The sequence below is a fragment of the Lissotriton helveticus genome, chromosome 11, assembly GCF_964261635.1.
Source record: "Lissotriton helveticus chromosome 11, aLisHel1.1, whole genome shotgun sequence".
NCBI lineage: Eukaryota > Metazoa > Chordata > Amphibia > Caudata > Salamandridae > Lissotriton > Lissotriton helveticus.
In genome coordinates this window covers 233816074-233829445 of record NC_136072.1, presented here as the reverse complement: position 1 = coordinate 233829445, position 13372 = coordinate 233816074, and the positions used below count along the sequence as shown (strand labels likewise).

General features: G+C 39.5%; 1 protein-coding gene across 1 annotated transcript in view; it reads left to right on the top strand.

Annotated features, from left to right (window-relative positions):
• Nucleotides 1-13372, top strand: part of LOC144791612 (von Willebrand factor A domain-containing protein 5A-like) — a 680207-nt gene that overhangs the window by 391237 nt on the left and 275598 nt on the right. The window contains exon 16 of the mRNA XM_078666339.1: nt 7466-7507. Within this exon, the coding sequence (XP_078522465.1) occupies nt 7466-7507 (42 nt within the window). The remainder of the gene's footprint in view (nt 1-7465; nt 7508-13372) is intronic.

Genomic DNA, 13372 nt, shown 5'->3' with positions numbered 1-13372 from the left:
GAATGATACCATTCAACAGACTACTTGTCTTGGCCTAGCCAAGATAAAAGATTTAAACAAACCGTCTATTCCAAAGCCAACAGCTGACAGTAATAGCACTACAGATGTTGAGATAGACGTTTCCCATATTTTATACCAAAACAGAACACATCCTGATTAGAAAAAATGGTTGATCTGGCCCACAGACACAAATAACTGTCAAGATAGATTCCTGAACAAAATACAGGGGTTCAAAATGACAAGGCCAGACCTTGGATACTCCCAGAGACAACATCCAGGGATAGTTACAACATACAGTGTAGGGAAACTATGCCTTGAGTGGCTACAAAAATCCACACTGGCAGAAATTAAGCAACACTTGACTTTACTTAAAGACGGTGCTGACTTGCGTGATTTCATAATGGGACCACGCAAACAGCGTCAAAAACATTTCATAGCGGCCGGTATATACGCTGCGTACAACGAAGCTTGGAAAGTAATGCAAATTGAAACAGCAGAGAAAATACGAGAAATTGATCGTATTAATTTGGAAAAATCACTTTCTGTTGTGGACAAGGGGTTAATGACTCTGTCCTCCAGAATATATTCACTGGACAGCATTGTATCATCTGCTATTGATATGATAGAGCAGGACTTGCTAATGTTACAACACGGTCAGTCCCAATTACGTTCTATTGTACAACTTGGCTGGACGTTGCAAATTCTGCGTTCAGGTTACGTACCATGGTGTTTAATCAACACAACGTCATTATTCTCTATCTTTAACCTTACTGATAAACAAATCAGTTTGGCACAAAAAGGAGCAGACTATACGATTCTGAGCATTGAAAAACTTGAGAGATTACCATTGACAATGTCAGAAAGACCTGTCATTGAATGGATAATACACGGAATAATTACAATTCCGATAACAACTTTCCAATTTAAATACTGCCAAGAGTATATACCAGCGGGCCAGTATGAAAGGTTGGGTAAAGGGTACATCAAGTCAACATGGAAATTACCTTATTCACACACATGTTACAGTGAAAAGAAAAATAATGTATTTCTTAGTGGAAACAATTGTAAAAGATCACTGAGCGGTACACTTCTTTGTCAAGGTATTAACTTGCATGGAGCCTGCGAAGGGTCTTTAAATAACCTTTCATGTCACCTGCACGGCACTCCTGCAACACAGATAGAGCCATTCTTTAGACAACTTTCTAACGGGAGTTATATTCTAATAACGGACCACAGCTGTTGTGGCATGGTGCCAGGGAAAGCCTATCTTGTGAGCTTAAGTTCCATGGTCACTTGCTGTATGCAAGTATTGTATCCAAACAGCACTCCAGATACGGAGGCGACAATTTGGCCTTCTTTGACCATCTCTTCTATTCGAATTGATACTTTAAGCAGAATGAAGTCTGTTCTTTTACAGACAACTGTGCCTTTAACGTCATCAAAAGAAACGTATGATCTGCAAGTTGCAAGGACGACGGCAGAGATACATTCCCTTTTATCAACAAATTGCCCCGTGCATTTCGTAGAAATGCTAAGCCAAATCCTAAATATGTCAGATACCAGTGGTATCCCACATGTATTTAAGACAATTTTTTCAGGACTGTTAACACCCTTCGAAACAGTTCTGGGCATTTTTCCCAATTTTGTCCATTATGTCTTTGGCGGCCTACCACTACTTTTGGGACTCGTAGCAGGAATTTTATTTTTGATCCTTCTGCTCTGATATGGCAAGCCAAGTCGCAGACAAGACTCCAGCAACGATGGAAGAAACGATCCTAGCTATACTCTATTGGGACCGCATAACTAAAGTCCTTGGATTAGCCTGGCTAAGAGATCTGAATATGACCTGGTTTCTTTCATTCAGACCTATCTGGCAAAATTGCATCTTACCTGTGCTTCGATGTATGCTATGCGGAGAACAATGCGCGTTGGACGTCTGTCTTACACTACGATCAGCAGTACCAATGGATACAGATACTTTGCTAGGTCCTGCAACGGCTCATGCATCGTCTTGTTCCCAGCGGCTACCCATTCTGATGACTGCTTTCGTTGAGACTTCACAACTATGAGTATGTGGCAGTGGAGTACGAGATGAGAGCAGCATCACCCAGGTACAACCTTCTGTGAGCATTGCTGATCCTGACATCAATGATAGCAATCATTCTCACACATGCACTGTTTCGGCATTTTCAAACTTGGTCGAACTTTCACCTGATGTCGTAGACCAACTTTTTGCGAGTCTGTCTGAAATGATGTTCTCCCCTGAACAGAAAGAATAACTTTTTAAGCAACGAGCACACAGCGTTCCCTGAACTCTGAATTCGGCCTTCAGCTTTGATAAACAAAAGCTACCGAAAACATTTGTAACTATTTTTTCCCCTGAAAGCGAAATTATTTTTTTTCCACTTCCAAAATATTTACCATTTTTCTGGCACATGTACTCTGCTTAAAGTAGAACTATTCTTAGAGAACAGAGCTTCTATTTTAGGAACTCTACAGACAATATTTTACCTCCGTCTCTAGCACATGTACAGCATTTATATTAATATGTGATGGAATGGTCTCAACCTTCTTTTCTGTATTCAGAGCCATTTCATGTGTAATTTTCGCAAATCGTTCAGCTGATCTATATTTGCATTTTAACTGAATGATACCACTGCTTAATAAGCGTACAGTACCAATCATTTTCGTGTATTTACCATATACCATTTCAAATGCAATTTATGTATTTTGGGGTGGGTTGGATAACACATGCACCATTATATGTTTACTATTGCTTAGTTTTAGTAATGATGGACATTAGATCGTGGAGTGGGTATTGTGTTTCTATCTAGGACCCTAATTCGATATTCCTAGTTTATGCCCTTATATGGTTATAATAAATAATATCCTTATAAAGGTATAAGAATCCTATCCATATTTAGTCGTAGCCCATGCAGTCCACATTAAGCAAGGCTACTTCCCCGGACTCCTAGAAAGTACGAGTTCTCTAAACAAAACAAACCTGCAGCAACCTGGGAAATCCCCATGGCTTTTGTTTTGATTCGTCCTAGAACTCCTGTGAGCACTGTAAGAACGGCCAGTTCTTAGTGACATCTTTATTGACGTCTTATGTCCAACCTTACGTCAAACCCGGCACCTTTCAGGTATAAATATACCAACGTTGCCTTAAGCAAACACACGGTGGTTTGGAGCAGAGCGGCTATCTACTTGCCCATGAGCCCAGCTGATGTGAGAGCCCACGGATGCCGCCCCTCCCTTTTGACGCACTAAGAGAGACGCTGTCTTTTCTCCTGCCGAGAAATCCAGCTCTGGTGTTTCCAGATACCCTCGCGGGTTACTGGGATATCGAGTCCTGAGAGAGAGATACCAGACCTCCTGCTTTCTATTACCCAGGTACGGAGCTGACTAAACCCTTAAAGAGAATTCTTGATTCAGATTCTTGGCCAAACCAACTGAACTTAAACTGCTACTTACTTACTCCTTCCCACGTATTAGGCTTAGGTCAGGTACACCGGGGTAGGCGTATTTAGAAGCACCAGTTGAGTACGTTAGTCAATGTATATATGTATATATATATTTTATCTATTTTAAAGTATCATATGGCTAAGAAACCATATCAATGCTTTTGCAGTATTATTTTATAATACTCCTTTTACTGTACGCACTTTACTTTACTATGAGTATTGCAATTGTGGCAATTCATTTCTAATGCATGAGAAAGAAGACTGCACAATAAATAACACCTTTTATTGAAAACGCCCATCTCTCTATTTCTATGCACTCTGGTGAAACTAAGTATGCACAATTGACTGAGTGAAATAGCTGTCTATTGTTTTCACACAGCTCTAGAGATGCACTCTTATTCTGAGGGAGCAAAGTTGTCATGTTTTATGGTTGTCAGAAGCTAATCCCTTCTTGTCTATCCAGGGAAGTTAAACTCCTCCTTGTTTATTCGAGAAAGTTTCTGGTGACCTCTGAGCTAGCTGGCAAAACCTTAAGTCTAATATAGTCAGTAGAGACCTAGATGACCTCAGTCCTACGTCTACACTGCTGTTTATATTATTCCAATGCGCAGAGCCTATTGGGAATATAGGAACTACACTACATTCTAATTACTGAATCAAAATCGGAAAGAGTGCAGTGGTATTGATTGGGCCATTTTTGGTTTTTTTCGCGTAATTGTGGGCCCAGGATTCTGGAATAGGATACAAGGAAATGGAACCATTTCAGGGTGATGAGACAGCGGAGTTGTTTACAGAAACCTCATCCAGCAGAAGCTTTCATTTAACACTGAGGCACCCAAATATAGAAATGTATCTAAATCCGCATCATGAAAACATTCCAAATTTCCGGAGCCCTCAACACATGCACATCAACCTTCCACAGCTGACGAGAGTTTCAAAATTCCAAACACTAATTTAGAACCACAGCTTGGCTACGGAGGTGCACACCATTTTGGCCTGTATCAAGTGGATGATGGTGAGTGTGACAAAGGCTGGAGCAATCGCCTCATAGTGAGCTGTATGGGTGGCTGAGTGCCAAGCTCTAGGGCAGTATCACAGGAGCATGTGTATCCATTGCAACCAAGTTTCCTAGAGTTAACTTCACAGATGCATCTACACGCCAGACCTGTGCACCTGCAAATGTTTCATTCCTTTCTGATCCCATGATAAGGTTTAACCACTGGCCTCTTAAATGGGAGAAAGACATTTTGTGTGTGTGTGGGTGTGGGTGTGTGTGTGTGGTGTGTGTGTGTGTGTGTGTGTGTGTGTGTGTGTGTGTGTGTGTACATGATTGGGTATGTATGTGCATGTGTGTGTGTGTGTGTGTGTGTGTGCATATGTTGCGTGTGTGCCAAATGTTAAGCTCCATGGAGTTCAGTTTTGAGAAAGTCTTTGAAGATTGTTACTTTTTTTGGCAGTACATCTTTCACAGATTTTCAACATGGGTTGTATGATAGGGTCTGTATTTAATTCACAGGATATCAACCGCAAATCAGGTCATTTTTCACGAAATCTCGTAATCATTACTATAGCATGATTATAGCACGTTGATAATGCTTTTAAGATTACATCTCCTTAAATTTGAAAATCCTTCCATTAAGTTCATGCTACCAAAAAGTGTCATAACTAATCTTTTTCTGGTAATTTCCCAGCAACAGCTCACATATCCCAGGTAACGGAAATATCCTAGAACCAGAAGGCCGTGGAACCAAACATGCATACAAGTACAAATATGTTCATTCTTATTTTTACACACACACACAAAAGTCGTGGCTCGCAATACTCGTGGGAGTCGGGGGCCGAGGAAGTTTAAAATGAAAAAATAATAAAAGAAAACCTACCGGTCCACACTGCCTCTGCTAGACTGCTCCTGGGCTGGGGTCCCGCGCTCTTCAACAAACAGGAACAGCCGCGCCGTCACTGCCAACCCCACTACTGACGCTGCTCCAGCAATGCCAGGATTGGCTTAAGGGCAGGGATACTCCCTGCCCATGAGGAGACAGGGGGCTGCAGCATGAAGCAACCCTCCATCTCTTAAGTAGAAGGCTAGTGCGCATGTTCGGACTGATCTTAAAAATGACCAGCCCAAAAACGAACATGCGCACTATTGCTGTGACTGTCTAGTGCGATGCTGTCACTCAACTCCCTGAGTGCTGCCACAGCCCTGCCACGCCACCACCCCGCCCCACCCCCTCCACCCCCTTCAGCATCCCTCGTTCTACTTCTCTGACTTTAATTCCAATCAGGAGTCCTGACTGGAGTTTGCGTCGGAGAAGTAGAATGACTGAGCTGGAGATAGACATTTATTGTGATGATAACAATAGCACCTTCTAAATGTTTTCCAGTTTTACGTACTAAAGATTAAATAGCGATAACTCCAAGCATGCTGACTTTATTGCACCCAATAATTTCTGAGTGTGGTAAACTCTGCAACTTTTGTAATTTGACTTTCCTGTGCAGTCACATGTTTGTGTAAGGATTCCAAAATAATGAGGCGCTTTGAGTCGAGGTCTAAGATTACATTTGACTATTTGCTAGTTTGGTGGAGATAATAAAACACAAGGGGCTGTTTTAGTGCATAACAGAGCAGCCTATATGAGTGTGGGCCCTGCTATATAATTGTCTTTCTAAAGTTTACTGCAGTAAATTAGCAGATGCCCTCATGTAGATATGAAGATTGTTGGACCTTTGCAAAGACAAGGAGGGTGTCTAGGGAATAATGTAAGATGTTAGGTAATCAGTTGCAAAGTCTTAAGGGCTCTAAAAGTAAGACAGTCAGCCTTAGAGGTAATCTGAACATTGACACATATTCAGTACAAACATTTCCTTGCTTCTGATATTTGTTTTTCTGCAAAGACCGCAAATCAATCTAAGGGCATTGTTTTAAGTCCTGCGTACCACATTTTTGCTAAGTATCTTCAGAAGAATTGCTAGCCCTTGCCTGTTTAATGTTTTCTGCAGTTTGCCTAAAACCATCCGCGTTCATGGAGTCCCAAAACTCAGAGCACTCAAAGAACTACCGACCACAATACAATAGCATATGGGAGCTCTGAGGCATGACACTTACACGAAAAAACACGGTAGTACATTTGCAGGAACCTCAATGTGCGAACCAATATATCAACAAGTAAGTACGGAGACTACCAAAAGTTGTCTTTTAATAAGAACATGTCTCCAAACATGGCAAATCCTGGAAGATCAGCAAGAGTTCTGCGAAGCCTTCGTGACGAGGCAAGGTAGTTCTTTGCCATCTGTATCTACTGCACAGTGGGGAACATGTTGGCAAACTTAAGCAAATAAGACGAGAAAATGAAGGCATCATAAGAACCAGATGTGGATTTATATCAACATGCCCCCACCAGTAAACAGGTCACAAAGGCAGTTGTGTCATGACTGGAGATTCTTTGATTAAGGGAAATGGCGTATTTCACATTTAAGCATTCATGCCAAGCAGGTACTTTGCAACCAAATTATTACAAAAATGCTGATGCGGCCAAAGCTTTTTGTGCAGAAAATTTTTACCGCAATGGGGCTCAGATTGTTACGGGTTACCCTGCATAGTTTCTCTGTTCACTTAATTTTGGCGCGGTGCACATCTGTTCAAACATTTACTGGTAACTACAACATACAATGTGTATACCTATATTATTTATGAAGCCAATACCTATATTTTCACAGGTGCACATTTTGTTTAACTCACAAGTCGGAGATCGTGGATTTCTCATATCTTCCATGGATCAGACTTTTAATTGAAAACTCTGCTGATGTACACAGTAAATATGTAGAGGTAGGAAAACTCCATTAATTCAACAGGTGCCTTGAAGGCATCCTTAAAAAGAGATGACTATCCAGAAGGAACACCTTTAACCTTCCACTCACTCCTCAAATATAGGAATTTCTGTTGGTAATTGAAAGCTGCAGAAACCTTAAGACTTTCTTTTCTTTTTCTTGTGTTTTAGATTTTGATTGCATGCCTTGTCCCTGCCCACCAGCTATGCCAGGTAAGCATGCCAAAATTGATGCCCATCTGGGAACTTATTCTTTTTTTTATTTGTTGATGACTGAAGTCCGCCTTTTAGCGACTAGGTCCCAAAATTTCTAAAAGCATGATGGGTTATCTTGATGAAACACACAGTTCGTAATGACATTATAAAAAATATACTGTTTGACTCACGTTGCAATAGGGGCAATGGAATCTCTTTCTATATCCAGTATTCAGTGTTTTACTTTTACAATCAAAATGTTTGTAGCGAACACTGTCCGTGGCTTCTTGAAATGTTCCCAGGCAGGTGTTTTATGAATCCCTGAGATTCACTGCTTAGTCAAGTCATATTTGGAGTAGAGATTCTGAAGTCCTATATTTATGGACAACATTTATTTTACCTGATATAAAGAAACTATCCAGTTGCATTTTGGTCTTTGTAGTTTCCACAACACTTGATTTCTGCTTATGACCAAGGGCCTGATGTAGATCTTGGCGGAAGGGGTACTATCCTGTCCGCCAAAATATAAATCCCATTATAGCCCAAGGGATTTATATTTTGGCAGACAGGATATCCGTCACCGTTGTGACGGAGTAACCCGTCCGCCAAAATCTAAATCAGGCCCTTAGTAAGGTCTCAAATAAAAATTGTTTCATTACTGGTCATCCCCAGTTCATTTTCATATTATGACAATTGCAGTGTAAATATAACACCTATCATGTATTTCACTCCCATTAAGTCTGATATGAGAAGCCTAGCAATTGGTAAATACTTATTAGTACATAGTTCGCAATGAATATTTCAAATTGGGAGTGCTAAACTCTGCTACAATACTTTTAGCTTGTCCTGCTGTTCCTCCTCATCCGATGTGGGCAATTGTGAGAATTGGATCTTTGGAATGCCTGCTTTGCTCCATGCTACTGAAACAAAACTGTGGTTACTTCATTAAAAAAGCAAAAACGAAAAAAAATTCTTAGAAATAGCAATGTCCAGATGAACTAAGCTTCCTAATCATCACAGATAAAGCGGTTCACCAGAAGAAGTTCATCACTTTGCTTCAGATTTGGAGATTCAATTCACTACTGACATAAACTACATCCTTTGTGAAAATAGAGATACATGGGCTAAGTCTTATAAAGGGAAGTAATTATATACTTGGAATGACTATAAACAGGGCCGAGGCTTGCTGCAGGTTCTTTTAACCCCTATTTTATGGAGTGAAACTTGGAATTATCCCACATTTCAACTGCATTGCCTGCATGTACTCTCCAACTGTTCAATCTAAACTGCTGGTATTTGTTTTAAGGTAACTTAGAGCTTCTTTCAGTTTTCACAAATATTTTAGTCATCTTCTCAAAACTTGTATCAACTGGACAATGGGGACATTTTTTGATTAAATATGTTTTTTACTAGTATTTTCTTTTAGACTATGCATATACAATTTGGCTTTTTGGTATAAAGACGCAATGTCATTAGGCATGCAGTGCTGAAGGAGTTACACATTCTCATTCTAAAGACCTGTGATGTTACATTGTGTTTGCTAGCAGAATCAATACAGGAATAACCTCAGTGCCCAATTTTCGCCATATGTCGTGAGGGAGTCTTCTGCATTATCATCCGATAGATATCTCAGTGCATTATGATAGAATGTATTAAAACAAAATTACCTTTTACTTGAGAACAACGAAAGCAATCAGCACTCAGAGGTTTATTAGCTAGTTCTTTTATTTTTTTATTATTCCACAGTCAGGACAAGTTAGCAGCACATACCACCACAGAAGATATCGACAGATATTTAACAAATCATAATAATTCGTAGTAGCACATTTTGTAGAAGCACAAAGTTCATTATATCACACTTCTAAATGATCATTCATTACCCCCCAAATTAACCGACCAAGTCTCCATTTTTTGCCCCCTTTCAAGCATAAAGACTCCATTCCAGTTCATAAAGATTATATACCTTGGCTCGCCAGAATTCAAAGGTTGGAGGTTCCTCTTGCAACCAATCTGATGCTATACATAAGCGGGCAGCAGTCATAGCCACAAATAACAAATATCTAAATTTATATAAAGCCGTACCCTTATTGTCCAATACCCAATAACATGAGTGCGGGGAAAATCTTCACAGTAGTGTGAGTGACATGAGTAAGAAACTTTTCTATACTAATCAAAAATTGATACAATCTATTACAACTAAAAAATATATGAATACTATCAGCTGTATCACTTCCACATTGAAAACATTTGCCATCATATTGTGGGCCCCATTTCATCATCCACTGTGGAGTGTAATACAATCAAAATATAGTCTTAAAAAACTGAACCTTTAGATTAGCAGACAAAAAAGCATCTTTGGACAGCAAAATCGCCTCCTCTTTAGACAGCCCTGGTTCCCCCAATTGAGCCTTCCAATATACATTAGGTTTTTGAAGATCATCAGGTCGATAATCCATCAGTAAATCATGTAAAGAACCAATTCTCTTGCGAGATCGAATAGCTTCAATTAAAGGAATAGGCATTAGTTGAATAGGTTTCCGTACTATAAAGTCCCGCACTTGAAGATATTTGAAAAAAGAAGCCTAGTCAATTGATATTTTATTGCTAGATTGTCAAAATTTAACATCCATTTGAATCGAACAAATCCCCCATTAGACTAACACCATGATACGACCAATCGCTAGTAACCCGGTCCCAAAACACTGAGGGTAATATTTTGTCTGCATTAAATGGTGTGTAATAAGTCACCTTCCCTAATTTTATCATTCTAGATACCGCCCTCCATACTCTGAAAGCTGCTTCCAAAACTTTAAAACGTGTTCTCTTGTAATAGTTGCCTTCCAGTTATTTAAATAACCTACGTGTAGCTTGTGTTCCTAACAACAAATAAAATATAGATGGAGCTTCAGCTGGATCCACTACCTCCTCCCATATTAGTATTAGACTCATTCTTTGCAGAAAACATAACATAAAAATATAGCAAAAAATCAGGGATAGCCGACCGCCTCTTTCAACTGGGAGTGTCATAAGCCTAAGAAATCTTGCACATATCGATTGTAGTTGTTGTATATAATTTAAAGGAATCTCCAAAGGTATGGCTCTGTACAGATACAACATTTTAGATAAAATGCTCATTTTAATAATATTCCCTCATCCGATTATTGTTATTTGTAACCGTCCCCATCTATCTAATGATTGTTTAACGTGTTGCAATGTAGAAGCCCAATTTACATCCACAATATCTTTCATAGATGTCTTTATTATGATACCTAAATAGGTAGCTGCCGAAACCACTGTAGGGTCATTAATATGAATGTTACCTGTACACAAAATTTGCGTTTTTGATGAGTTTAATTTGTATCCTGATACAGAACCGAATTCCTGAGCTAGCTGCTCAATCTCCACTATTGCCTCTACCGGATTTACTGTCACCACCGCCACATCGTCCGCATAATCGAATACTGTATGTGCGATATTTTGAACAATAAATGGCTTAATATGTGTATTATTGGATAGCTTGTTTAGGAAAGGGTTAATAAATAAGGCAAAGAGTAACGGAGAACACGGGCATCCTTGCCTAGTTCCTTTTTAATCAATGCTGATTTCCTACCCATGGCTGCTATTCTTGCATTCGGCGCGGTATAAAGCACCTGAATTGCAGTTAAAAAATTCTTGCCAAAACCTGCTCTCTCCATAATATCCCATGAATATTTCCATTCAACACAATCAAACGCTTTCTCAGCGTCTAGCAAGATGAGTGCTAATTCTCGATTTTCCACTTGGGCAATATCAAATAAAGTTATTACTTTATTTATATGCGTAACAGTGCCTCTATTAGGAATAAATCCATGTTGATAAAGAGAAACCAAAGGTGTAATCACTTTAGAAATACGGTTGGCAAGAATATTTGAGTACAACTTACTATCACAATTTAGTAAGGAGATCGGACGGTATGAGCCTGGTAATTCAGGGGGTTTCCCCTTCTTGCTAAAGACAACAATGGTGGCATCTTCCCATGACTTTGGTGCTTTACCCCTTTGTACTAAAATAAGTGTCAATCATAATATACTTTATTTGGCCAAAAAAAAGTTTAGAAACTTCTCCCGGAATGTAATCTGGACCGGCAGCCTTCCCATTTGCTAGACTTTTAATAACCTGCTCTAGTTCTTCCATGGTAATCGGGCTGTCCAACCACTCCTTGTCACTTTCAGATAACTGTACAAAATGCCCTAAATCTTCTTTTGGATCTACACCAGCCACTTTCTGTTGAGTACATAGTTCTCCATAGAAATGATGCAAAATGTCCAAAATTTTATCTGGATCATGATGCAGATTACCATGGTGATCCTTTAGATTAGCAATAAATCTTGCGGTTTCCTTCATCTATAACCGTAGGGCCAAAGATCGCCCAATTGCCTCTCCATATACATGGGTATGTCGCTTGTATGTTATGTATTTTTTTTGCGTTCTCCTTACTCCATATCCCAGAAATCCTAGCCCGGCCCGTGCTACTAGGTCCTCAGCTGCTGCTATATTCGCTTGATTAACACCTTTTTGAATCTCCTTTGTTAAATTCTCTTCCGCACTCTTAAGTAAAATATAAAGAGTAGCTATTTCGGCCCTTAACTTTTTCTGATAATAATTTCCATAACTCGTTACCTCTCCTCTGAAACATGCTTTAAACGACTCCCATATTATGTCAATACTGGTTGAGTGCAAATTAAAATAAATACATTCCGTAATCCAATTTGACATATGAATTCTAAATTGCTCATCTAAACGGAGTTTCCTATCAAAGGAGAAGGTTCTACATACATAAAGAATCTTTAAGTCAGGTATTTCTATCACAATACGGGCGTGGTCAGATGTTACTTTTGGGAAAAATCGTATATTAGTGCCAGTTAGTAACGTAGAAGAGATAAAAAAAAATAGTCTAACCGAACCATTTTCTTATGGGGGAATGAATAATAAGTATAACCGGGTAAAGAAGGATTAAGCTTACTCCAGACATAGACTAAAGCCTGAGCAGTAATCAAATTATAAAGATCTTTGAATACCCTGGGTTTACGTCCTTTATAGTTTAGCGGATCTCCAGTTAATTCCGTTGTATTCAAATTGATGTTCATGTCACCACAGAGTATCAATGGAGTACCTCTAGATGCTAACTCAACATTCAGTTGCTCCAGAACCTTTGGTTCATCCAGGTTTGATCCATACACTGTGCATAAAGTAAAATAAAAATTATTTATCTTTAATTCCGAAATAGCCCATCTTCCCCATTTATCCGTTGAACTACGTACTGTTGTGCATAATCGTAGTTTCGATAGTATCATTACGCCCCGGGTCATACCTGTTTGTTGTGAAGCACATATAAGTGAATATCCCAGATCTGCTACTAAAAGCCTATTTTTCCAAGATAAATGAGTCTCCTGCAGACAAATAATATCTGGTTGTATATACCGGATTTCTAACGCCACCTTTTTCCTTTTATTCAAATTATTGAGGCCCGACGCATTCAATGAACACATTTTAATACTACGAGACATTGTAACTTAACACAACTATCCAAACAAGAAGCGTGCCTCTACCATTGCTCTCAGAATATAACCAAATTAGAATTGTGCTACTCAAAATGTTATTTTTTTTGTTTCATCTTGCCCTGACCGTGGTTTTCCCCCCTTTTCCCCCATCCCGCTGCCCCCTCTCCCCCCCTCCTACCTGTTTGCTCCTCCCCTACCCAGAAACCCCTTATCCCCCCCCTTACCGAGGCGTTGGGACTCATAGTCCTGTAGATGGAAAGCTGCCCCTGCCCCCAACCAATCTCCCACAGGAAAACATATCACATATTAAATCCAAACTTAAACAATGAAATAGAGAGGAAGT